The sequence below is a fragment of the Sorex araneus genome, chromosome 1, assembly GCF_027595985.1.
Source record: "Sorex araneus isolate mSorAra2 chromosome 1, mSorAra2.pri, whole genome shotgun sequence".
NCBI classification, from domain to species: Eukaryota; Metazoa; Chordata; class Mammalia; order Eulipotyphla; family Soricidae; genus Sorex; species Sorex araneus.
Window position 1 is genome coordinate 12,201,553 of NC_073302.1, and position 27,900 is coordinate 12,229,452.

General features: G+C 39.0%; 1 protein-coding gene across 1 annotated transcript; it reads left to right on the plus strand.

Annotated features, from left to right (window-relative positions):
• RAB14 (RAB14, member RAS oncogene family) lies at window positions 1–27,087 on the plus strand. Its single transcript, XM_055123716.1, has 8 exons — window positions 1–263; window positions 9,453–9,511; window positions 11,319–11,372; window positions 13,412–13,589; window positions 19,555–19,621; window positions 23,412–23,499; window positions 23,724–23,754; window positions 24,843–27,087. Exons 2-8 carry the CDS (start codon window positions 9,460–9,462, stop codon window positions 25,018–25,020), a joined length of 648 nt encoding a protein of 215 aa, XP_054979691.1. The 5' UTR covers window positions 1–263; window positions 9,453–9,459; the 3' UTR covers window positions 25,021–27,087.
• Window positions 27,088–27,900: the final 813 nt, after the last annotated feature.

Below are 27,900 nucleotides of genomic sequence, written 5' to 3' on the forward strand. Positions count from 1 at the left end.
GGGTGACAGGAAACCCTGTGCAGGGAGCGCCGCCATCTTGGACCTGCCCGAGGAAGAGCCTGAGGGAGCTGCAGGCGCCGCCGCCGCCGCCGCCGCCCGCCGCCCGCCGCCCGCGCGTCTGCAACCCCGTCGGCCCGCCCAGCTGCGCGCCGGGGCCTCGGCCGAGCCCCCCGCCCCGTGTCCCGCGGCGCCCGGCCCGCGCTTCCTCGCCCTGACGTCTCCCTCCCGCCCGGAAAGCTGCCCAGCCACCAGCAACCCCCCAGGTACGCGGGCGGCGGGCGGGCCCGGGCCCCGCCGCGGGTCGACTCGCGCCCCCCGGCGCCCCCCGCGGCCCCCGCCGCGGCCTGGGCTCCCGCGCCGCGCCGGCACCCCCCGGCTGGGCGCCCCCCGGGCCGCAGGCCGCCGCGGCGGGCCCGGGAGCGGACAGAAAGAAGGCGGCGGCGGCGGCGGCGACCTCCCGGCCGGGGCGTCGGTGTCCTTGTCGCCAGGGGTGGGGGGGGGCGGCGCGGAGAAACGCCTCCGACCCCCTCCCCCCGCCGCCGGGGCGGGCGGAAAAAGTTTGGGGCCTCCCTGGAGGGGGCAGCGGCTAGTTGTGGGGCCGGAGCCGGGGGGCGCGCCGGGCCGCTCCTCCCCCCGCTTCCCGCGGCTCTCGGGCGTGCTCGCCGGCCCTGCGCGGCGGGGGAAACCGAGGCCCGGCGTTGGCGGGGGGCCTTCCCCATTTCGGGGGCCACCGCCGGCCGGCAGCCCGCGTCCCCTGCGGAGGGGAGGCGGCCGTTGTCGTTGTCGTTCTTGTTGTTGTTGTTACTATGAATTTCTTACAAACCTTGCAAGAAGCAAAACGGGGGGTCCCGAGAGGGCAGGTGCTGGCCTGGCGGGGGTCCCGGCGCGCGGTCCCGCGGCGAGTGGGCCTTGGCTCCGGGGGCACTGGCCGCGCGCGCCGCCCCCCACCCCCTCCGGCCGCCTTGTACTCGGGATGCCGTGATTGAGGGCGCGCTCGGCTTGGCCACCCTGCAGCTTCCGCTTCCCCTGAAATGACCCCCCCAGGTTCCTCCCCTGCCCCCCGGAGTCCTGCTCGGGACCCCGAGGCCCGCAGGGCGTCCCTGCGGAGCGAGTGACCCTGGCCGGCCCCCTGCCTCCCGGGCCCGCGGCCTTTCCCCTCCAGGGAGGGCTGTACCTGGGGCTGGAACTGGACTCAGGAACTCTCAGCGCCCCGCTAGGCGCGTGCCAGGCGCCCCCTCCCCGCCCCCACCCCCGTTCTGCCCCCGGACTGGGCATGGGGTGGGTGTTTGGTTCGTTGCAGGCACCCGAGGCGCGTTGCCCGGGAGAGCCTGGGAGGTGGGGGGGTCAGACCCGGGCCCCAGGACCAGGGGATTCCGGCAGCCTGGCTGGAGTGCGAGGGGTTAAGGGCTAGAGGTTGCTTTCGGAGCCAGTAAATAGCAGTTAATCGAAAAAGTTAGAAGGCTTAAGAAAGTCCGATAACGTGACACGATTTCCTTGGGAGTTAAAGCCACGTTAAAAAAAAAAATAAAGTTTTCTGCTTCTTGTATTTGATGTTAAGCTTGGTAGTTATTTTAGACTTCTGTTGGGTAACAATTTAGAGTTTCCACAAATTGATTTTTTTCTTTAATCAGTATTGAATGTTTGCCTAAGTTTTGGTTAAGCAAGTTTGTTAAATTGAGGGCTATTGTGAGATGCTTCACTTTTTAAGAAAGCCTGCAATATTTCTCCGTGGTTAAAAATTCCAGGCGTGGTTGGAGATAATGCACAAATAGAGGATACTACATCAAAGCTTGTTAGACATTTTAAACATACACAAAGTAGCATACTGAGCCTTCATATGCCCATCAGCCAGGCAGCAGTGACACCTGTATCCCTCCCAACTAATTATTTTGAAGCGAATCTCAGACACATCGTTCTATCAGATAATTTTCATAATTACTAACTCTTCTAATTCAACTAGTAAGTGTGGAGGTTTGTGTGTTTTTTGTTCAGAGAACTAAGCTTTTCTTCTGTGAGCAGAGGCGCAGTATTGGGTGCTTCATTTCATAGTCATCTATACTATCGTAATTGGCTGGAAATGTTTTTCCTTCTTTTGACACATTACGGGATTCATTAAAAAGTTGATGTTATTTACATATAGTAACATTATCTTGTCAAAAGCTAGGTTTTATTAAGTGGTCCTCAGAAATGGATGTATTTTCAGAGGCTTTTCTGCTGTTGAGGAAAGGAAGTTGACCTCTCATTTTGATTAGATTAGATTAGTTGAACTTTTTTTGTCTACTTAACTGACAGAAAAGTGGCATTGCTCTTTCATCGTGGGCTTGCAAACAAATTGTTAAGTACTTCTGTTCTTGAGTTCCATAAAGGCAAGAGACATTGTTGGTTCTTCTCTGTCTTTTGACTCTTTCTGATCAAAGCCAAATACAATGCCTGTGCTTCATAGATTCTCAATTAAGATTTTTTATATTGAAATTACAGGAGCAGTCTATCTTGACTCATTTTCAGCAAAATGTCTCAAATGTAACAGAATTATTAATTTCAACAGTGAGTATCAGAATTTTGACTTAAATTCTTGGAAAAGTTAGTACTTTGCCTTTTTTTCAGTGTTGTCTGAATTGGTTATATAAAAGTTACAGTAGCCTGTGTTTTAAGAAGTCAAAATAACTAATACAACTATGAAAGGATTAGTCAGTTATAAGTAAAACAGGAAGGAAACTATATGTAAAAAAGAAAAATGCCCTTATTTAGGTATTGTTTGTGTTTTGAGACTAGTCATATGATTGACTTCATATGATTTCTATATTTTGGCAATTGTGGAAGTAATGTTAGAGATATGATGGGAGTTACTTTTTTATATCAGAATTGCTAAAAATGCTTTAGAAATAAATTAAAATCCTTTATTTTTTTAAATGTTTTATCTGTTTGTTTTGATTTTTGGGTCGAACCCAGTGCTATATTCCTGGTTCTGTGCTCAGGAATCATTCCTGGCTGGGCTTGGGGATCAATGGGGTGCAGGGAATTGAACTTTGGTTGGCTGCTTGCAAGGCAAGCACTCCACCACCAGCTATACTATGGCTCTCGCCTGGTTAAAAAAAGATTTAGAATATGAAGTGGATATGGTACGTGCTTATATATATGGTCAGTGCAGGGATGCATAGAATTAATTTTCCCTCATTTTAATTCTTTGCTCAGGTATTCATTTGTTATTTTTAAAATTGATTTTTAAGAATTTTTAAAAATTCACTTTTCATTGTTTTCCTTACTGTATGCTAGTTAGGATTTTATGCATGAATGTGTTTAAAATCTGGAACTTTTTCCCCCCAATTAAAGTCCTAGATATTATTTTTCAGGTTAAAAGTGCAGATTTAAATGTTCTTTAAAACTGGATATATATCATTTCATAGTATAGATGTGTTTTATTCAGTCATTTATTTTAATGGCAGTGTAGCTAGTTTTTCAGCAAAAACAATGGATCAGTGTTTCACAAGCTTTAAGTACAGTCCCTGGCACTGTATCCCCTAACCTCAGTCTCTGAGCACCAGTGTGTGAATCCCATCACCTCACTCCCCTACTCCCCAAACAACACAGCGTTAAATACACTTGAACTAAAGTCTTGCATTTACATGATACACCTAAGTAGATTTCTTTGAGGAAAAAAATTAGAGTTCTTCTTAGGGCTGTATCTGGCAGTGCTGGGGGCCTAGAACCATTCCGACTGTTGTTTGTGGGCCACCAGGACCATACCCAGCGGTGCTGGTTGAGGGGGAGAAGTTGCAGGAAGGGTGTCGTAAGGTATCTTGAGATTAACCTAGGGTCAGTACATGCATGCATGTGCTCTTTGTACCCCTTGAGCTACATCCCCAGCTCTTAAGCTAAGAAGTTTTTTTTTTTAAGATTTCTTGATCAAAGGTTGTTTCAGACTTTAAAAAGATTTAAAAATATATCCACTATTTCTTTCAAATAAGGCAATGAATGGAGACTCCCTCAGAGTATTGAACTGCCTACTAAATTTTCCAAGTGATTTCAGCACTTCAAAGCTGTCATGTACCTGTATAATTTTATTTGGAAAGGTGTGATTCAGTATATGAAGAGTGTTCAGTTTCATTTTTTCTATCACAGTGATTAGTGTTTAATATGCGTCTTAATAATTTTAATACATATGAATTTAAGTGAAGGAAAACATAGCAGTTTCATTCAGTAACATCTTTTAATTTTAAAATACATTTATTACATTAACAGTGGTAACGTTTCATGTTTAAGAGATAGGCTGAGAAAACTCAGAGTAATAGTAAACATAATTAACTTTTAAAAGGGGCCATATAGCAATTATTGGTGTTTAGTGTGCATTTAATAAACATTTGGCAGAATGTCTAGAGCTAAATTTTATAGGCACTGATAAGAAAACTTACACTAAATTTCAATATTTTCTTTCTGTGCATGTAAATATCATGCATGTAAGACAGTCATATTTTGCCCCTCTCTAAAATTTCCATTTAATTGTCTATCTTTTTCTGATAGTTTTTGTTTTATCAGACTCTATGCCTCCAATATGCTACCTTACATAGAGGAAGTTATATTCTTTGGAATCAGGCCTGGGTTCAAGTTCCAGCTCTGCCATTTACTAATTGACCAAATGAGTGAATTTTTCCAGACCTCAGTTTCTTCAGTATTTACATGATATACTGATGATGACTCTGCAGAATTGTGAGACTTATTAATTTAACTTTCAGTAAATACTAGTTTCCCTTGGAAACCTGTGTATTATTGCTAGTACCTATAAATCTTGGTAACAGTGTAACATCTGAATGTAATTATTTACTGATTTTCAGAATATTTAGTTAGAAACAAGGTAGTGAATTGAGAAGTATTTTCTGTCTAGAAGCCCCTCTTTAGGGTTTCTTGGTTCTTCCCAACTGAGAAATGACTGGGGTTTAGTGGGAGGGTGGTTCTCTATAGGTGAAACAGTCCTGGGGGTGGTTCTCTGCCGTTAAAATAGTCCTGGGCTTGGTATAGACTTGACCACTTCGCTATTCGTGTGATCAGGAAATATTGTTTACCTGTTGAGTGTTTCTTCATCTATAAATGAGATCGCATATAAGATCCTGTGTTCATCTTTGGGATTACATATAAAGAATTTTAGCTTTTTACCTGGTACACAACACTGCAGTCAATAGCAACTGTATTATTAGTTTACAAAGCTTAGCGTTATATATTTAATGATATCTGTTATCTGAATGTGGTACTTTTTTCCCTTAAGGAATCAGCCATTAAATTTCACATGTAGTTAGGACAGCCTATCTACAAGTGAACTTTATTCAGATGTACTGTAAGAAAGTGCATTTTGATCATACCAGTAATTGTGCACAATTATAGGATATTGCTAGTGTTTTAAAAATTAGTGGAGATTGTAATATTGAGTGGACTATCTACATATGAACTTTATCTACATGTGAACTTTGTTCTGATATAACAGAAGATGCATTTTGGTCACACCAGTAATTGAGCACAATTATAGGATATTACCAGTTTTAGAAAAATTAGTGGAGATTATAATATTGAATGGGCTATCTACATGTGAACTTTATTCTGATGTAACGTAAGATGCATTTTGGTCACACCAGTAATTGAGCACAATTATAGGATATTACTAGTGTTTTAAAAGTTAGTGGAGATTGTAATATTGAGTGGACTCATGTTCTTAGAGTGCTTGAACGAGATCAGCATTTGTTACTCTTCTTTTCCTTGTAATTAAATTTTTATTTTTCTGCAATCATGAGACCTCGCACAGGTGAGGCATGAACTGACACTAAGCTGCCTTTTGTGCGCCTCCTCCCCTTGATATTTTTTGAGTTCCCAAAGTAAAATGTTGACAACCTTAAGTGACAGGGGAAATGTGGGGTTTTCCCTTTGCAAAAGCCAGGTAAAAATCACTGTCACTGTCATCCCGTTGCTCATCCATTTGCTTGAGCGGGCACCAGGAACGTCTCCATTGTGAGGCTTGTTACTGTTTCTGACATATCGAATAGTAGCAAGAAGAATCCTCTGTGAAATCAGTACTAGCATTTTATTGTTTTTTGTTTGTTTTTGGGCCACGCCCAGCATCTCTTATCCCAGCATCTCTTTATCCTGGCTTTGAGATTAGGGATCACTCTGGCAGGGCGTTGAACACACATCTGGTGCTGGGGATTGAGCCTGGGTCAGCCAGGTGTGAGGCAAGTGCTCTGCCTGGTGTACTGTCTCTCAGACTCTGGCATAGTATTTTAAAAGGGCTATTTGAATATAGTTTCACTGTAAATATATTTTGAGTGAATGTGTCAGTGAGCTAATGGAGTTCTTTCCTTACTGAAACATAAGTTTGACTTTGCTTTCAGAGGGTTTATTTGGAATCTTTAATTGCAAAATTTGATTGTGCAGTAAAGTGGAAAACGGGATACTTGTATTCATAATGGAATAGACCTATATATTTGGAAATAGTCTATATTGATTAATGATTGGATATTAAATTTTTTTGAAAATCGGTTATCACATGTGATATACTGTGTGATACTTAGCAAAGTTAGTACAGCTAGAATTTGATTATAATTTCATGGTTAGTAAAAATATTTTGAGGTGAAGTTGAGATTTTAGAGGCTTTGGTTTTAACATTAAAATGGAAAGGAAAATGAGTAGTTACAACTTTCACTAAAGAGAGGGAAGAGAAATAGAATCAGCATGAGAGAAATAGTAATTTTTTTGGGGGGTGGGGTTGGTATGTACTTGGTGGTGCTCAGGGGTTAGTCCTGGCGGTGTTCAGGAGACCACAGGGGATGCAGGAGATTGAACCTGGGTTGGTCATGTGCAAGGCAAACACCCTACCTGATGTCCTGTCTCTCCAGCCAGAGAAATAGTATTTTTAAGACGGCAGAATGACTACTTTTCTTTAAGTTTCAGTGGGTGGTAAAGTGTTATTGAGAGTCTGGAAGACATTTAGGGGTTTGGGTGAAAGCAAGGCATGTGTCTGACCCATTTGCTCCCCAATACCACATAGCTCTGGAGCATAACCAAGGTGGCCTGTACCTCTGGACCTGAGCAACGCCTCATCCTGGGTCCGTCACGATGAACTGCAGGCCTGGTTCTCCTTGCAGCCCTTCCATTAAATCTGCCCGGATCGGCCTCCTGAGCCACTGCTTGAGAGGCCCCTCCCCTGCAGATTAAATCCAGCCCAAGTCTAAGAGGAATGCATGTTAAGTTAATAACCTTTGAATGCCATTTCTGTTGGGAGATTTTTTTTTTGTATTTGGGATCTGATTGAATGAATATAAATAAAGAATAAGTGAATGGAGAATTCACCATTGGTGAATGGTGAATAAGCCTGTTTTTACCTCAGTATTAAGTTCTTAAAACTTTTGAGTCCCCAGTATTTAGAAAAAGGATTCAAGTAACTTGTTGTTCAGAATCAGGGTTAATTTAACTAGGAAAAACCCCTCACTTTCTTGAAAGAAAAGTGATGTCAAAGACTGATTTTAAATATTTTAAAATATGTCAAGTTAGAATGCATCTGCTTTTGTCAAATGTACTTTGTATAGTTCAGTTTGAAGACTTACATGAAGTGATTGTCTAGTAATTTAACATAATTAACTACTTTCCTGATGATAATCACTTACTTTAGATTTATATTTCCGCCCCCCCCCCCCGCAGGTTAAATTTTATTAGTTATTTGAAATATGCTGTATAGTATGGAATTAATGTCTGTCAGTGAATTTCTCCAGTCATGTTAAATGTATGGCATGTGTAATGTGACAGCTGACCGGAGTAAAAGAGTAAAAGCCATATAAAATAATAAAAGGTAACCATCTAAAACTTAGTGGGTTTAGAAATAAATTTTAGAAATAGCTTCTGATAGAATTTTTAGAAGTTAAATGAAAATACAATTTCACACACACGTACCCCCCCAAACTGAAAACTGATTTGAGGGTAGATTTCATGGGAGGTTATTGCCACTATTGCGTTTTATTTCTGTAGCATATAGAACCATGTCTGACATGTTCTGTATGGCATCAAATGAAATAAACTGGAATTAAAAAAAAAAGTTAAAATGTACGGAAGATAGTTCAAAGGGCTGGTGAGCTTTGCTGGTCCTAAGCACTGCATATCCTTGGAGCCCTTCTGGAAAGGTGCATTGCGGGTATGGTCAACGTGGTAGTGTAGCACGTAGGATGTTTGCCTGGATGGTCCCCTGCCAGGAGTGATCCCTGAGCGCAGAGTGAGGAGTAAGCCATGGGCACTGCTGGGTGTAACCCAAAAACCAAACTAAAAACAAAAACAAGTAAAAAGGAAAAAGAGAACTATGTTAGAAGGCATATGGCCAAGTATTTTTGGGTTCAGAATGGGTTGTAATCTTCCTAAATATTTTCTGAGACATAAACTTAAATTTTGTAACTTCACATTTTTGGGGGGAGTTGGGTGGGGGCACACCTGGCAGTGTTCAGGGATCATTCCTAGATCTCCACCTAAGAATTACTCCTGGTGGGGCATGGGGTACCATATTAGGTGCTGGGCATTGAACCCTGGCTGGCCACATAGAAGGCAGGTGCCCCACTGTCTCCAACCGCTCAAGTAATCTTTTATGCTATTATTTTTCTCTATTCCTAGAAAATCCTTCTCAGGCATTTTATTTCACATATTGTTGATCTTGAAGTTGTTTTAGGGTGGAACATGAAATTGCCAGTTGCTGACTTTTGCTTTTATTTTTGTTTTGTTTTGGGGCTACATCTGGCATTGCTCAAGGACTTGATGCTACTCTTGGTATGGTGTTGGGGCTTATTTCCACTGGTACTCAGTGTTGGGGATTGCGCTCAGCATACACAGTGCTCATGAACACTCCAGCCCTTGGGTCCATCTCCATAGCCTGTAGAGTCTTTAAGAAAAGCAGTTTCACATTCATTCTAATTCTGACATTAATTTGGCTTGGAAATAATATGCAGTATGATTGCTCTTTGGGTGTGATGCTGATTTTTTGTTTTAAGTCAGGTAAATACAAACTTTTGTATTTTAAGTTAGTGGTTACTTTTTCTAATATATGTTGTAAAATCCAAAAAGTTCTGACAAGTACACTATTTGTAATTCACTTGATTAGATAATAGGGATGAGATCATCATTGTGGGAGAAGGACTGTTTATAGTCAAGTTTAGCTTGAATTTATAAAGATTCCCTTATTTGAAATTTTTAATTTTCCTTGTGTGAAATTATATTGGAAATATTTTGGTACAAGTGGTTTATAATATTTTGTGAATTATACATAAGAACATTCAAGTAGTAAGATAATTTGTGCTTTGATCAATTTGGGAAATGCAATTTTGCCTTAACGTTGTTATATTTATTGTGCTTTAATATATTTTCAGAGAATAGCAATAATTATCTTGTATTCCTTGTGTACTGTCCTTTTGAACTAACACAGTTTTCTTTGTTTTTAGTGCCACCATGGCAACTGCACCATACAACTACTCTTACATCTTTAAATATATTATTATTGGTAAGTTGAACTTATATTCTTGTTCTTCAGTGAGGTTAATATGTACAATATTGGTATATAAATAGCATACTGCTCCAGAAGAAATGGATGGTTTTTCTCACTGCAGAATTAAAGCTCCTTTGATAAGGTTTAATTTTTGCATTAACCACTAACCATGTGGCTTTTGTATTGGAGCCTTGAATGCTTCTATATACTGGATACTTTATAATGTGATGTGAGGGCTACTGAGAGATTGTTAATTAAGCAAAAGGGATTAATTTTCTAAGAGTACACATAATTTGCTGAAATTTGAAAGCTTTCCAGATTTTCCAGGATCCAAAAATTGAGAATATTGACTCATAATTACTGTGTAATATACATAAAATACAGTGTTGGTGATTCCCCTTAAATTTGCTTAAATGCATTGCAGTTTATTCAAGTATTGTTATAGTTGTTTATATATATAGTTATAGTATTGTTATATAGTTGAAAGGACATATTCTTTGCAGTAATTCACATTGGAACAATTAACTTAATGTTAAACCATAATGATTATAATGCATACTTACTGAGTGTTCAGATTGCTGTAGTGCAGTTTAAGGTGATGCCTTTTTTGTTTCTAGTTTATATTTTTTCCTTTTGGAATTCTAATAAGGAAATAAGAGATAACATGGGATCTCATGAATAATCCTGTAAAACATTATTTTTGCTTGTTACATGCTATCATATTTGTCACTCTTAGGAATTTTGTTTTATTCATGAGGTAAGAAAAAAAAACACTTTGAAATAGCCCAAAATTAAAAATACCATTTCAGCAGTGATTCCCTTATTAATAAAGAGCACTTCCCAGTGGGTATCATTAACAACCAACTTTTATCACTGCTAAAGGTTGTCAGTTTGCATATGGTGTTGAATATTTTTTTTTAAATTTTTTTATTGATTCACCATGTGGAAAGTTACAAAGCTTTCAGGTTAAAGTCTCAGTTATACAATGCTCAAACACCCATCCCTTCACCAGTGCACATATCCCACCACCAAGAATCACGATATACCTCCCCCCTTCCCCCCACCTCCCCAGCCCCCCACCCCGCATGTGTAACTGGTAAATTTCACTTTACTTTGATTACATTCAATATTTCAACAAAAAAATTCACTATTATTGATTTGGAGTTTCTCCCCCCTAAAGTCAATCTGCTGAAAAGAAAGCATTTGGTATTTTGTTTTCCATTGCTGAGAATGAAGAGATATGAGGTCAGGAGGCCGCACTAGCAGCAGCATAGTTTTGGATTTCTGTATTTTAGTATTTTAGTAACTAAGTCCAGAGAAATGTCTGCCAGGAATCGCAACATTGTAAGCTTGTACCTCTCAGCTACTTTATATTCCACATATGAGTGCGATCTTTCTATGTCTGTCTCTTTCTTTCTGACTCATTTCACTCAGCATGATACTTTCCATGTTGATCCACTTATATGCAAATTTCATGACTTCATGTTTTCTGACAGCTACGTAGTATTCCATTGTGTAAATATACCAGAGTTTCTTTAGCCAATCATCTGTTTTCGGGCACTCTGGATTTTTCCATATTGTGGCTATTGTAAACAGAGCGGCAATGAACATGGAAATGCAGATGTCATCTCTACTATTATGGTGTTGAATATTGACCAATAGGATCTTTTTATGTCATTATATATTAGAGAACTACAATTTTTTAAAAAAGTATTCAGAACTTTGTGATGGGATATAGTAAAGGGATGTAGCAGTCATTACATTTTATAGTATTAATAGAATTAAAAATAACTGCCACTTGAAATGTTCTTTTCTTTAATAGGGGACATGGGAGTAGGAAAATCTTGCTTGCTTCATCAATTTACAGAAAAAAAATGTAAGTTCAGTATATAAGGTAACACATTAGTACCTCATTGTCATTTTCCTATTTTTAAAACGTGTTTTTGTGTACTTAGCTCAACTGTAACAGTTACAGATAAATGGACTTTTGTCTTGAGGTCACTGTATCACTGTCACTGTCATCCTATTGTTCTTGATTTACTCAAGTGGGCACCATTAACGTCTGTATTACTTAGCCCTGAGTTGTTTTTTTTTCCCCCTTTTTGGGTCACACCTGGTGATGCACAGTGGTCACTCCTGGCTCTGCACTCAGGAATTACCCCTGGCGGTGCTCAGGGGACCATATGGGATGCTGGGAATCGAACCCAGGTTTGCCGCGTGCAAGGCAAACGCCCTACCCATTGTGCTATCACTCTAGCCCCAGCCCTTAGATTTTAGTAGCCTTTACATACTCGTCTTGCCCAATGATTGGAGGCTCTTACAGAATCAGGGGAATGAGACCTATTGTTACTGTTTTGGCATATCGAATATGCTCTATGGGTAGCTTGCCAAGCTCTGCCGTGCGGGCGGGATACACTTGTCTTGATATTAAAAAAAATCAAGTGCAGATAAAAGTAAATATTATGCAGAGTTGGGTTTTACATGTCACGTATAATTTGATTGACTTAAGATTTTGTGATGATAAAAATATGATTTTAAGCAGTGCACACAGTGGGCCAGGGAGATTGCTCAGTGGGCGGGAGATAATAAGTTGCATATAGGAAACTGGGTGTAATCCCTGGCACTGCACTCCCGAGCGCTACCAGGATCCACCTCCCAGCCTTGAGCTAGAAATAGCCCCCCCCACATGGCAGTTGTGGCTTCGAAACAAAAAGTATACGTAATTTCAGATACAATCTTTTTGCTATCCTTCAAACTTTTCAGTACAGAAATTATTTTATGTGGGGAAATTTCCTTCATCTTTTAAATTGTAAATTGTAAATACTTAAAATGAAATTTTTTTCTGAAGACCAGCTGATTAAGTTTCCAAGTATAACTGTTCTATATTGGGTGGTACAGGAAAGGCCAGTTTATTTGTAACTGATAGCATGAATATAGCTGAAATAATCTTGTGACTTTTGTTTGCTTACTGTCAGGTTTTATGAAATACCCAGCCATCTTTGTGTACTTACTGTGTTTAGAAGACGAGGCTAGTTATAAGGAAGCTTGTTGTATTATCACTGTCATCCAATTGTTCATCCATTTACTTGAGTGGGCTCCAGTAACATCTCCCATCTTGTCCCTGCCCTGAGATTTTTAACGATTGTTGTATTAGACATATATTATTTGCCAATATATAATAAGTATATGTTAAATGATTTTAAGATACTGGTAATATTTTTCAGTATAAAATTTGACTAGCAATTCCTAGTCTTAAACCCATTGATTTTTTTTTTATCTAATGGTTGTCAGGAGGTTAAATTAATGTTAGTATTACAGAGTTTATTAAAATGTTTTACTTATGTTTTAAAACATTAAGCAGACAAATCTAGCCCAATGACCAAATCAAGTCAGCTACCTGCTTTTAATAAAATCTTTCTGGAACATAACTTTGACTATTTTACGTATTGACTGTTTGCTTTGTTAAAAGAGTTAATGTAGTTGTGCAGACTGGAAACTTAAAATATTTATTATTTGATCCATTACTGCAGTTTGTTCACCCTTGTTCTAGTCTTATCATATGTCTGGCCTTTTTATTTCTGAATTTTTGACCTTTTTTTTTTTTTTTTTGTTTTTGTTTTTGTTTTTGGGTCACACCCGGCGATGCACAGGGGTTACTCCTGGCTCATGCACTCAGGAATTTACCCCTGGAGGTGCTCCGGGGACTACATGGGATGCTGGGAATCGAACCAGGGTCGGCCGCGTGCAAGGCAAATGCCCTACCCGCTGTGCTATTGCTCCAGCCTTTGACAATTTTTTAAGTGTAAGCTTTAGTTATAGAATGCAAATACTAAAAACTGATAATTATCCAGTGGATTATTTTCCCCCATTAAGCTTTCTGGAAGTTGAAATAAATTATTTTTTCTCTTTTGACAGTTATGGCTGATTGTCCTCACACAATTGGTGTTGAATTTGGTACAAGAATAATTGAAGTTAGTGGCCAAAAAATCAAACTGCAGATTTGGGATACAGCAGGACAGGAGAGGTTTAGGGCTGTTACACGGAGCTACTACAGAGGAGCGGCGGGAGCACTTATGGTGTATGATATCACTAGGTAAGAGATGAAGATTTGTCGTGTGGCTTCTGTTTCACCGATTTACGTACTCTTCAGTTTGTGATTATTTGTACATGCGCTTATTTGGGTTTTATGTTTTCTTCTCTGTATTGTATATTATTTGATATAACATGTCGGTTTCCTTTTCTGAAAGTGGGTATGACTGAAGAAAAACTGTAAAAGATGCTGTGGAGCTAAATAGAAGAATACTGTTCTGAAAAGCAGCATCAGTTGAATTATTTGAGGTGAAATAATGTTTTCTATCAAATTTTGTTCTTTTCATTTTGGTAGAAAGCAAGCAAGTCTTACTGTTTACAGTCTCTAGTGTTAAAGCTTACACCTTTTCAAAATAAGGCTAAGCAGGAAATTCAGTGTTAATATAGCGTGATAGATTGAAAAAATTCTTGGTTTGTGTCTGAAGGTGTTAGAATGCTGTTAATTTAAATTGCTTTTCCTAAAATGGATTGAAAAGACTTGTAGTTATTTACTCACAGAATAAATTGATATTAATGGAGCTGTTTATGGAAACACTAAGCACTTGATACAAGGTAGCAAAACTGGACCATAAAAAGTTTGACTTCTGAGAACATGGAAAATTGTACCACTTCTTTAGACCTGTGTTAATTGCCCACTGTAAGTTAGAAAAGGAACTGGATCACCTTTCATCTGAAGTGCCAGTCTAAGGCAGTGTGATTCTTTTCGCTTTTTTTAAGGATGGGATGAGGGTGGTGGTAAGGGTGGGTGAGTAGAACCAGATGATAATAGACTTACAAGCATATTCCTTTTGGGAAATTATTTGCACTGTGTCCTCTTACAAGTAATGTACAGCATCAGTGTATTGGGCTCTTGAGATACTCTGCAGCAAAGAAATTTGTTAGTGTTGTCTAATTTGGTGCTCCCTAAGTGTATTTTATTGAGGAATATGCTTTAAGAAATGCTGCTTTAGAATATAATGGCTGGTTATAATTATAGTACTTAAAATTACAGTAAATTCTAGAATTTGGTAGTGCCAAGGTAAACCAATTGAATCAACTTCAGTGTTTTCACTATGGCCAGATCACGTGAACATGCTATGGGAACCTGTTTAACCTGGCCATTTGTATGGAACACCCTGTTAGGGGTGCATGCCCAGAGACTGTTTATAATTAAATCTCTCATGCATTATTAATAAAATTTAAATATGTTGATGTGCACATAGAACGTACCAATCTATAATACTGTGGTTTGTTTTTATGTACTTTATTTCCCTCAACTTGAGATATAATTGACGTAAAACATTGAATAAGTTACTGTGAAAAGTAATGGTTTGGCACATGTACATTTTTATTTCTTACATTATTTGTTTAGTAAAAAATTGAGGGTTTTTTTTGGTTTGTTTTTTTTGAGACACGTGGCTGTGCTTAAGGCTTAACTTATTCTGGCTCTGCATTCCAAGTCTTCAAAAATACCAACGCTTAAAATAGCCCAAATATTATTAATGATAAATGTAGAAAATCCACTCAGTATGATGTAATTGGACCATTAAACAGGAAGAAATTCTAAAATAAGTGATAAGCTAAATAAACCTTGAAAATCTGTTTTTTTTTAAAAAATTTTAATTGAATCACCATGTGAAAAGTTACAAAGATTTCAGGCTTAAGTCTCAGTGATACAATGCTCAAACACCCATCCCTTCACCAGTGCCCATGTTCCATCACCAAGAACCCCAATATACCTCCCACCCCACCCCCAACCGCCACCTGTATAGCTGATAATTTTCACTTTACTTTCTCCTCACTTTGATTACATTCAATATTCCAACATAAAACTCACTATTATTATTTGGAATTTTCCCCCCAAAATCGAACCTGCTGAAAAGGCAGCATTTGATAATTTGTTTTCCCTTGCTGAGAATGAAGAGATACGAGGTCGCGTGGCTGCGGTTTTGGATTTCTGTATTTTAGTAGCTAAGTCCAGGGAAATTTCTGCCAAAAATCGCATCATTGCAAGCTCGTACCTCTGTTTAGTGGGCCTTATAAGATGGCGGTCGCCATGCCATGCCCCCGGAAAGGAAAAGCTGAGAGATAAAAACCTTTCCTCTCCTGGGGCGGCATGGGGCTGTGGCTTAGTTCACAGACTGGAGGCATTTCTGCAAGAAGCTGCTGGTGCTGAGAGTAGTTAGATGGCCTCTGGGATCATGGGCGTTCAGCAACGGAAGGGCTGCTAGAAATATTTTTTCTTAATCAAAGAAACCAAATAAGAGTGACCACATCTATGATTCCATTTATATGAAATATGCAGAATAGACCAGTTGATAGAAATTGAGTTACTAGGGACTGGGGAATATTTACCTCATGGTTGTAAGGTTTCTTTTAGAAATGATGAAAATGGTCTAGTATTTGCTAGTGGTTACTAGTGTATCACTTGGAACATACTAAAATCCTCTATTAAATATTTTTGTAAAAAAATTAATCACTGTGAAATTACAAAGTTACTCATGATTAGGTTTCTTTCAGGCATACACCAGTTCCTTAGCAATGCTCCCCACTCCATATTTGCTTCCTTCTGCTTTTAGGAGTTGTGTTTTTTTTTTTTTTTTTAAGTACATTTTTGCAGTATGATTTACAGTACTGTTGATGATAGGGTTTTATACACAACACTTGACTGGCTTGGCTTTTCTGGAAAGCATTGAGGACATTCCTAAGAAATTTAGAAATTGAGCTTCCATTTGACTCAGCAATCTCACTTCTTGGGATATACCCCAAAGATAAAAAACCAAAATGGAGAAAAGACTTTTGCACCCCTAATGTTCCTTCCAGCACTATCCACAATAGCTAAAATCTGGAAACAACCCAAGTGACCAAGAACAGATAGCTAGATAAAGAAACTTAAGAAACTATGGTGAATATACACAGTGGAATTGTATTCGGCCATAAAATAAGATACTTTGCTGCTGGTGGAATCTGGAGAGTATCGTAAAACTCTAAATTGTATATTTTTAAAAATGGTGAGCTTATAGGTGTGTTTCAGTAAAGTTGTTACTGAAGAAAAACACTTGGCATTTGACAAGTGATTTTTTGACTGAGTGACTTTATTGTAAATTTAATGTAGCTACAGCATTTTGGCTATCTTTTTTCTGTTACTAGTCCTTATTTTGAAAACTTACAAGTCTCTATGTTTTTATTTTTGACATTAATTCTATTCATTATAGGGTATTTTCCTAAACTGGTGGTGGTTTATATGCTTAAATTAGTTGTTTGATATATCTGATGTCTGTCAAAGTTAGAAATAATTTTTAAACTAATACCACCCATTAATGAATGTTTTAATGATAATATATAGATTAAACTGACTGAATTTTAAATTAACAATGAAACAGTTGCCAGAAACATTAGCAGAAGTTAAGGAGTTTATAATATCATGACACTACTTACAAAGAATATATGTTTGCTAAATGGTGGCAATTTGTAATACACTTTTGCTACTAGCTTGGCAATAAAAGATTTATCAATATCAGTATGAAATCAGTACTTGTGTAATTTGTTTTTGTTAGGAATTATTTCTTGAATAAAACAAGATATGCCAATAAATATTGATACAAGTGATATGGTTGTGCTTTTAAAAAATGTTTGACCATTTGTTTGTGTAAAACGTTTTAGAACATTGACAAAATAATTTACATGACTTTTGTATGTTGTGGCACAGTAGAGTCTTAAGTAATGGAAGTTCCCACTTGGAAAGGATTAGGTATTGATAGTGTCAAAATTGAAAAAAAAATATCTTGAGGTACAGTTATGCACAGCAGGTAGGGTGTTTACCTTGCACGTGGCTGACCCAGGTTCGATTCCTCCGTCCCTCTCAGAGAGCCCGGCAAGCTACCGAGAGTATCCCGCCTGCACGGCAGAGCCTGGCAAGCTACCTACCCATGGTGTATTTGATATGTCAAAAACAGTAACAACAAGTCTCACGATGGAGACATTTTTGGTTTCTGCTTGAGCAAATTGATGAACAACAGGACGACAGTGCTACAGTTGCGAACTTATTACATGATTGATTTTCAGTGTTCCAACACCCATCCCTCCACTTGGCAGTGTACATTTCCTGCCACCAATGTGCCCTGTGCGCTGGCAGCTGAAAATACTGGAATATATTCAAGGCTGAACACGAAAACTTTGAGGATATGTGTATTAAAGGGTTCTAGACCAGGCACTGAAATTACTGTAAAAGTTTCTGTGGGCTTCTGTTTTTCTCACCTATTAAAGGAGTTCTGTAAATTTATGTCAGAAAAGATTTGAATCTTCAAAAATTTTATTTTGACCCATTTGGTAAGATCTGATTATTAATATTTTACATTGTATATTATAAATTGTTTGGATTTTTTTTTTTTTTTTGCTGTTTAAGGAATTATTTGGCTAACAAAGAATTCAATGCATTTAAAACTGTTGGTTGGAGCAATTGAAGATAGGAGGCAGCATAAGTCCTAGAATTACTTAGATCACTGTCACTGTCACCCTGTTGCTCATTGATTTGCTCGAGTGGGCACCAGTAACATCTCCATTGTGAGACTTGTTGCTGTGTTCCAAATTATTTAGATACTGGTAAATAGAGTACAAAGGATGAGTTTACCTTCTGCTATTTGGGAACTTGGATTATCAGTCAAATGCATTAAAGATCTTCCTTTTTTCTGGGTATGGGAGATTGGATTTAGAGCCTTACACAGATTCGATACATTTCTCCATTGAGCTACATTCACATGCCCAAGTTAATGTTAGGCTCCCAAATGGTGTTCAGGAGACCTGGGTGGGAGCAGCTTTTCTGGCAGTACTTTGTCAACCTTTCAGTGGAGTTAAGTGATGCCCAACAGTCCTCAGAGGACCCATTTTCTCCCTTCCCTTCTGACACTTGTTGGGGCTTCCAGGGGGTCTTGTTGTAGTGACTGGTTGCAGTGCTCACACGCTTAGTTGCAGAGCTTGCATACTTTAGTTGTGTAACTTGTGCATTGTTGCAGAGCTTGCTGCTTCACACTTGGTTGAGTGTTTGTACACTTGTGATTGCATACTAGGTTGTGATGCTGGGGATCCCCAAAGGCATAGGGATTTGTACTCAGCATATGTGGGTGTTTCAGATTGAATTTGTGGCCTCATGCTTCCAAGGCTGCATACCACTGAGTTCTTTCTAGGCTCCTTTGAATGGTCTTTCGGGTGGAGGTGGAGGGGAAGGATGTGAAGTGGTGGGGAGTGGGGAACACATCCCATGTTGCACGGAGGCCACTCCTAACTTCAGCTTTGGGTAACTGAAGTTACACTAGAGATCACACCAGACCTGGACCTCCTTCAGTGCAGTGCGCTGCTCAGTCCGTGGAGCTATCTCTCTGGCCCGAAATGCTTTTTTAAAGCGGTTTTTATGCTGTTGTAATTAGCTTACACTTTTTATGCCAGCCTATAGTAGTGGCTCTTTTGGTTTCTAACTAAAAAAATTTAAAGATATAAAAATGTTTTCTATTGAGTGTGTCATTGATTCGACACTTACTATTACTCTGTCTTCATTTTGTGATTTATTATCTGGAAAAATGACTGAAAATAAGATTTTCCTGCTTCAGATTGGAATTCTTCCCTTTCCATCAATTTTATGTGTTGTTTGCTTTTTTTGTCTTGATTGTTGATGTACTTTTAAATATTATTTAAAGATTGCTATTTAAATAGGTGATATAGATATGTTAAAGCATAGATAATTTGCTCCTGACATGTAAGTAATAAGCACATTATTGAATGTTGAGTTACTTGTTTAATAATACAGGTTTGGCTAGGTATTTGAAAGGTATGTGGCAGCATTCCACAACTTTTGTACCAAAAGTAACAGTTAAATTTTTTTTAAAGGATCTGTTGATGAAAACATTTACAGTACTTATTGAAGTTTTGGGGTTTTTTTCTGTTGGAAATGGCAGTTGTATCTGGTAGTTAACAAATGTAAACTTTAATTTTTACAGAAGAAGTACATATAACCACTTAAGCAGCTGGTTGACAGATGCAAGGAATCTCACCAATCCAAATACTGTAAGTTAAGTGTCAGTTATTACACAGAAAACTTAAAATCTAAGCTCACCTGAAATGAAAAGCATTTGCTAGTGGGGATTTTATATTTGTTCACTAAGAGAAAGTTGATTCTTAACTGAGTTCTAAAAAATGTAACTTTTTGGGGTATAATTCCAGGTTTTATGGCTCATACTTGGTCTTTGTTTACATTTGTGATTTAAAAAATGGAAGTTATGAGAGTAGTGATCTTATGTCAAGTGGAGATTGAAATCTGAGACTACCATCACTTTAAAAGGGGTATCTGTTTATTTCATTAAATGTTGCATTGGAAGAGGCTGGGCGAAGTGTTTTACTTTGATGGTTCTTACGACTACAGGTGTATCTATAATTACCTGATAAAATTCCAATTAAAAATAACAAATTGCACATAGTTTAAAAATCTAGCTTCTCAAACAGAGAAAAAAAAATTACTGAGATTTAAAGGCCTGCCAGCCACCATGCTAAAGTCTCAGTGTTATAGAAATAAGTGTGAGTCCTTGGCCTGCAGAAGGTATCCGCATCTAACAGGAAGAACATAAACAGGGACATACGTCTGCGCAAAGGCAGTGAAATTTGAATGAACATTGTTCTCTGAAGAGACCAGCTTACAGAGAAGGTGGTCTCAGCTGCGCTGGATGACAGCTGGGGGAAGGTTTCATCAGATGCCACTGAGGGACTCCCAGGAATAAGTCCTTTGCCTCACCTGACTTTGGACCCATAGCACCTGGAAGAAACTTGTTTCAGTAAACTTATAATTAGTGGTAAAATTTTGCATTTATGAGGGAACAGCAGTTTGATTCTACTGAGGCCCATGATTTCAGGAACTGCCTGCAATTTTCGTATTTGTTTTATCATTAAATTCAGTACGGATGTAGATTCAAACCTGTGAATGAATGTTCATAGCATTTATATTTGTAATAGCCCCAAACTGGAAACAATCCAGGTGATTGGTTAAAAAATATAACATACTATTTTCAGTAATCTAGATCCATCTCAGGCATTTTATTTTAGTGAGTGAAGAATGGCAGTCTCAAACAATTACATATGATGCATTTAATATAAAATATTTACCAAAAGACAAAATTGTAGAGATTGGGAATAGATTTGTAGCCAGAGACTACCTCTGGGTAGAGGTGTGTGTGTGTATGACTCCAGAGGGCAAGGCAAAGTAGGTCTTTGTAGTATATCTGCAACCTACAATAAAAGTACATGAAACTGTAGGCGTCTGTGAGTGTGAGAGCATCTAAAACTGTTGAAATCTGAATAAAGACTGCAGATAGTTTCTTGGTTTGGTGAATGCGCTGTAAGTATGGTAGTTGCTACTCTTGGAAAAGTTTGGTGAAGGGCACACAGAACCTTTACACAATGCAAGTGTTTATAATTCTGTAATTCAAATATTGAAGTCTTTCTAGGTCTTCAGAAGAAAATCTTTTTTGTTGTTTTGATAGGTGGGGTTGGGGAGACCTGGGAGTTGGCTGTGCTGTGACCTGTTTTTCTTTTTTTGAAAATTAAAATATTTATTTCACTATTACTGTCACTGTCATCCCGTTGTTTGTCGATTTACTCGAGTGGGCACCAGTAACGTCTCTATTACACTCAACCCTGAGATTTTAGCAGCCTCTCCTTACTCGTCTTTCCCAATGATTGGAGGCTCTTGCAGGGTCAGGGCAATGAGACCTATAGTTACTGGTTTTGGCATATCGAATATGCCACGGGTAGCTTGCTAGGCTCTTCCGTGCAGACGGGATAATCTCGGTAGCTTGCCGGGCTCTCCGAGAGGTTTGTATATATCTGTTACTGTATTTGAGATATGAATTGACCACAAGGAGCTTGCCAGGCTATCCTGAGCAGGCAATAGACTCTCGGTAGCTTGTCAGGATCTCTAAGAGGGAAAACTAGTGTAATCCCATCAATGGCCAACATCCAGAGATAAGACCAACCTCCCAGGAAATATTTATTTAGCTCTTTGAAAATGTAAATGACATCATAGGTGACAACAAGCAGAACAGAACCCAGTGTTTGGGCCTGGTGTTGCTTGGGCTTGAACTCCGGGCTAGGTACTCCCACTTGAGCTATAGTGCCTCAGTCTCAGAAAATCTCTTGCTTTGTTTGGGGCCACACCTAGCAGGGTCCATAGCCAGCTGGTTACTTGGTGTCCGTCACAGTAGTAGTGCTTGGGGGCTGTGCAGTGCTGAGGGGAGAGGGACAGGACTGTGCTGCAGGGGATCAAATCTGGGCCTCTGTGTGCAAGCACCCTTTGAGCTCGTCCCAGAAATGGCATTTTATAACACTCTGCTGCAATACTGTATTTTATACATTGCCTTTGATTTTTAGGTAGGAATTAGGTACTTTGATTTTGTTGTCTGTTCCATACCTCTGTCATGTTGCCATTTCACGCTCTTCACTTTTAGGATGGTAGGAATCAGATTTTGAAATTTCTAAGCAATTGGGAGAGAGGCTGGTTCTGCCCCAGCACCTGTTCCTTGTCTGAGGACTATGTTAAAGTGGCCTGAATTTACTTCTCTTGGAAATGTTATTACTTTACTATGTGTAAGGACTAGTGGGCAGTGGTCATTTTTGTTAAAGAACTGCTCTAGCTCAGGGTTTATATTCATGTCATGATGGCTGTCTACTGGTTAGCATGTCTTGGAAATGGGAGAGCCTGGGACAATAATTTCATTGAAAAACTTAATGGTGGAAATGCTTTGAGTTGTAACTCTCCATTCTTAAATTTACCTGTCTCTGGATTATCATATCTGTTTGGAAGGGTCAGGGTGTGTGTGTGTGTGTGTGTGTGTGTGCGCGCGCGTGTGTGTGTGTGTACACACCTTCTCTGGTGTATATGCAGAAAAGTTACATATTTTTCGGTTTCGGGGTCGCACTTGGCTTTGCTCATGACTGACTTCTGGCCCTGTACTTACAGATCAATTCTGATGGGCACCATATGTGGTATCGGGGATGAACCGTGGTAGGCTATGTGGAAAGCAAGCACTTAACCTGCTGTTGTACTATTTCCCCAACTACAAAGATTCTTTATCCATCACCAACAACCCACCCCTGGTCAAATAACTGCAGAAGCCTTTCTTCACAAACTTGCCTTTACACGCTTTTTTTTTCTCCCTGAGACCTTTTATAGAATTGCCTTTAACTTTGTCCCAATGTCATCCTGTGATATTGGCATATGATATTTTGCCTTGGATTGTGAACTAACTCACATCTTTGGGTATTGCTTTTTAAGTGGTGTGGTGCTTGCAGGGGTGCGGGGTCGGGGGATGGGGAAGTGTATGCACACCGTGCTGTGATGCTGGGGAGCGGCCCTGGGGCTCCTGCAGGCAGAGTATGTGCTCCAGCTCTGGAGCCGTCTCCCCGGCCCCAGCACTCAGAGAGAAGGCTGTGACTGCTAGTGACCTCTATGCCCCATCTTACTGTATGGAGCTGACAAGGATTGGTGAAAAAAGAAAAGTATATAGAGAGAGACCACATGGGGCCATATATCTGAAGCCTTTCTTCCCTTTGTCAACCCTATCCTAGATGGTTTTTTTTTTTTTTTTTTTTTTCAAAATGAATCACTGTGATACACGGAAGTTAGAGTTGTTCACGAATGATTGGATTTCAGAGATCCTTTGGGTACTGATTCTGTAGATGGATAAATGGTGGTAGTACTTGATCTCCCACTTTTTCATATTTGCAATATTACTGGGTTTTAGAATTTTCTTGGTTAACTTAAATGATCGCATTTAAGCTGTCTTTTTTTTTTTTGATCACAAATTAGGTAATAATTCTCATAGGAAATAAAGCAGATTTGGAGGCACAGAGAGATGTTACATATGAAGAAGCCAAACAGTTTGCTGAAGAAAATGGTGGGTTTCTTTAATGACTTTTAATGACTTTTTTGGGGACATAATGGGGAGAATTCTAAGGAAAGGTGTAATTTGGGTGATGGCTTATTTCCTCCATCTTAGACGCTTACTCTTTCATAAAATACTGTGGAAAAGAGTATTGAAAGCTGGTAGGAAACTTTAGATATTACTGAAGAGATCGTTAATTTGAAATGACCTAATTATAATTTACATTTTATTTTTAGGCTTATTGTTCCTTGAAGCAAGTGCAAAAACGTAAGTATGACTAACGTATAGATCATTTTCAATTACATTAAATTTCCTCAAAAGTAGACCTGCTAGTGACCTCTTTGCCATGGCTCTCATTTGACCTTTCACCTCTGTCAGTTGGAAGCAGTACTTTTTACTGCCTCATTGTCTTCTGTACATCTTACTAGGTTTAATTAAAAAAAAGAAAAAGAAAAAACAGCTCTGTTGTAAATATATAAAATTTATATTATATGCTGAAGGCAATTAATTAAGAAAAGCAAATATCCCTCAGCTCTCTGTTTCACATCTCATTTTTTTTAATTAGGCCCACCGATAACCCAGGTTAATAATAAAATTTTGTTAGCATTTTAGAAGTGTTTGACTTACACAATTGGAGTAGAGTTTGGCAACTTGAGTTTGGTCAGCTTGTTGATATAATACTTATGATTGCAGTTTTTTTGTTTTAAAAGCCTACTTTTCCCTTTATTAAGGAAATACTCAAGGTCTCAGGAATCAGAAGCATAATTAAATTTTTCTAATTTTCATGTCCTTAATTGAACCCCAGCAGTTTAATCATAGTTTTTCATTATTAGGCTAGCAGTCTCATTCAAATGGTAAGAGATTAGTCTCTTTATTTACCTGCACATCTATAGTGTAAGTCCCAGGAGAACTGCACTAAACTGAGAACAAGGCTAAGCAAGAATCTGTCACTTTCACATGATAAAAACACTACAGTTCATGCTTGTCTGATCAGATCATATAGCTTTGCCTATCTTCGTCTGAGTACTTGGAGGTACTTTTATTTCTGTTGGGAGGTAACTTCTATTGTAACAGAAAAGGCCTCTTAATTGTTTACATGTGATTATATAACATTTTAGTGATGGGAACATAGTTGTATGGTTTAGAAATAGTGGCTCCATGCCTGTGTACTTTCCACAGAAAACGTTTTCCCATGTTCTCTTAGCTCAGTCTTCTGGTAACCTCTTACTAGCTGACAGTGTCCAAGTTGAAGACATCATGGTAGTTGACAAAAGGTTAGCCAGAGCTCAGTGTATACTGTCATGCCTTTTGTAGAAAGCTTTAGTTCTTGAATAAGGGTGTGAATTGCTTTTTAGGGGAGAGAACGTTGAAGATGCTTTCCTTGAGGCTGCCAAGAAAATCTACCAGAACATTCAGGATGGAAGCCTGGACCTGAATGCTGCCGAGTCTGGAGTACAACACAAACCTTCAGCTCCACAGGGAGGCCGGCTAACCAGTGAACCCCAACCTCAGAGAGAAGGCTGTGGCTGCTAGTGACCTCTTTGCCATGGCCCTCATTTGACCTTTCACCTCTGTCAGTTGGAAGCAGTACTTTTTACTGCCTCATTGTCTTCTGTACATCTTACTGGGTTTAATTAAAAAAAAAAAAAGAAAAGAAAAAACAGCTCTGTTGTAAAAACAGTGTAACACAATACTAAACTGCTAACAACTAGATGTAATCAGGTTATCAAAGGCAAGTAGAGTAATAAATCTCTCCTGCATGGTAAATCTAGACTTTTTTTCCCCTCTTGATTGTCTTCGCATAGGTGTGTCACCAATACATGATTTAAACTGAGCACTGATGCTGTCTTCATGATTTTTATCCCTTTTTCTGGCAATGCTTTGTCTCACTGTACGGTTTAATTTGATGGCATCTTAAACCTTTTTTCCCATCTTTTACTGTTCATGTATGTCTGTTGTAACCAATGTTTATTGCTGTGAAATGACTTCTGGTAGTTGAGAAAGGGTTCTGTAACTGCTTTTATTTTGTTTTTGTCATAAATTCCCTCTTGTGTGGGTGGCATTTTTCTTGAGGTTTGCTTGTCAGCCTTGCACAGAGAAAATAGCCATTTATCTTTTCCTCTTGTGCGTAATAGCTTTCTTTTTTTCTTTATGCCATTTTATTCTTTTCTCTTTAGCAAAAAGTAAATATGTATAAATTTTGAAGGAACTGAACTAACAATACATTCTGTGTATATTATTTTAATGAAGAAAATAAATTGATTACTGGCATTGGAACAGTATAAAATACCAGTTTGTACAGTATGACCTATATGTGACCATGTTACTCCCTTCCATTTCACACAAGGAAATAGACACAACTGCAATTCAAGTAACTGTCTCTACCTGTTGGTGCTGACAGTGTTGGGGACAGTATGCTGAAAAGAACGCCTGGCGTGAGAGGATTAACACTAGCAGATTCTGTTCCATCTTTGCACTGTGGCTTACCTGCTGATTTTCTTAACTGTTCTGTGCAATCGACAATGTGCTAACCTGCTTTTCTCTTTTTGTAAACGTTTTGCATTACAGGCTGCATTTCTTGCCTTACTGTATAGAAAAAAGAAAAAAGGCTGGGTTTATTATTGCACATTTTAAGCTTTTATACCTTTATCTTCTTGGAATGGTGAGATTATGAAACAGAACCACAGGTCTGCTGTTAAGGGATTTTAAAATGTGCATTTTTAACACTACCGTAGAATAATTAAAAATATCCCTTGTGTTGTTAGTGTGAGAGGCTATTTTATGACACTTTGGCATAAATTGTTTTGCAGAAGAGAAAGTTTCTAATGGTATTTTAATGTTAGTGCTGATACACTTACTTGCAGTAGGTGGTTTTACCATTGAAAGGATACTGTATTGCAAGGGGAAACAATCTTGTTTAGGCATCAAATTTATGATTTCTAAGTTCTGTTGATTGATAACTAATTAAGTTATATTTGGACTTCAAACTGAAAAGTTATATGAAGTGAGGTAAACCTCAGCATATTTATATAAAATGCACTCAGCTGCTGTGTTTAAAATGCACATTTCAAATCCCTCTTTACAGACATGGAAGAAAAAATACATCTTTTTTGGGTTGTAAACATGTGGTAGTATCGAAGTATTGTATAGTCATTGTTAAATAAAAGCCAAAACTGGAATGTGCAGATAATAGGATCTGGTTAATTTGTGGACCGATTTTTATTTCTGTCTTTAATTTAAACAAACAAAAAAGCTTCCTGGAGTAGATTGGTCTATTCTGTTGAAGACTTAACAGTGATCCATTTTGCTTACACTGTTGCATCCAAGGGACTGCCCAGGGACCATGACCTACTGGTGTGTGTACATATTTACAAAAATAAAACAAACCAACCACCCATTGGGATACACGGTAGCAATCACAACCTAAAGACTGCTGGCTTGTTTAGGTGCAATACCCTGATTCCCAAAGTTAGTTACAGAGTTGGTCTTATTGTTTCTGTGACAGGATTTATTCGGGCTGCTGTACTCTTCATTTGATGTAACAAAATGCTATTAATCTAAATATTTGTAAATAAAGTACCTATATCTAGATTAAATCAACTTGTTTGCATTATTTTATGTACTGCATTAGGGCTTCATATTCAGGCAGTTATTTGCATGCATTGTTTCTACTGCAGAATTGCCTGTTGTGTAGAAGTCTATGTATATAGCTTATATCTACATCAGCTACAGTCTTACCCATGTATTTGAACCACACTCAGAATATTGTTTTAGTAGAACTTTTTCAGTGTGAGATCGGCACATTAGGGAGCTGATAGTGTCCTCCCTTGACTGTACTTGGGGCCACATTCTGTTACTTGCATGTGTTGTCCCCTGTAATAAACTTGGGCGCTTAAAAATAGGGGAGCAAACTGTCATATTGTCAGATTGGTGTGCCAGATGCTGGGCAAGCACACTTAAGTGAATGTGAAGTTTCTTCTGATTTTTAAACCATGAGAGCTTATTAATGTCATTTGTATGACAGGGGAGTTCCCCAGGGCAGTGGTCTCTCAGACTGATTTTTCATGTAGGTATCTGCAGTTCCAGTAGGATAGAGAAAATGTTAATTCCAGAATTTCTCATTTTCCATTGTTTTAGCATGAAGTATCTAGGTTTTTTTTCATTTTGGCCACACCCAGTGGTGCTTAGGGTCTACTTCTGGGTTTATGCCCAGGGATCACTCTTGGCAGGACTCAGGGCCCATGTGTGGTGCTGGGGATCAATTCCAGGTCATCTTTGTACAAGGCAAGCGTCCTAGTCACTGTACTCTAGCGCCATGTACATGAAATATCTAAATGGCATCTCAGAAAACCTGGGGTAGAGCTCACTTCATTTTTAATGCCAAACATACATAAATCAGTCCCTGATAAACAC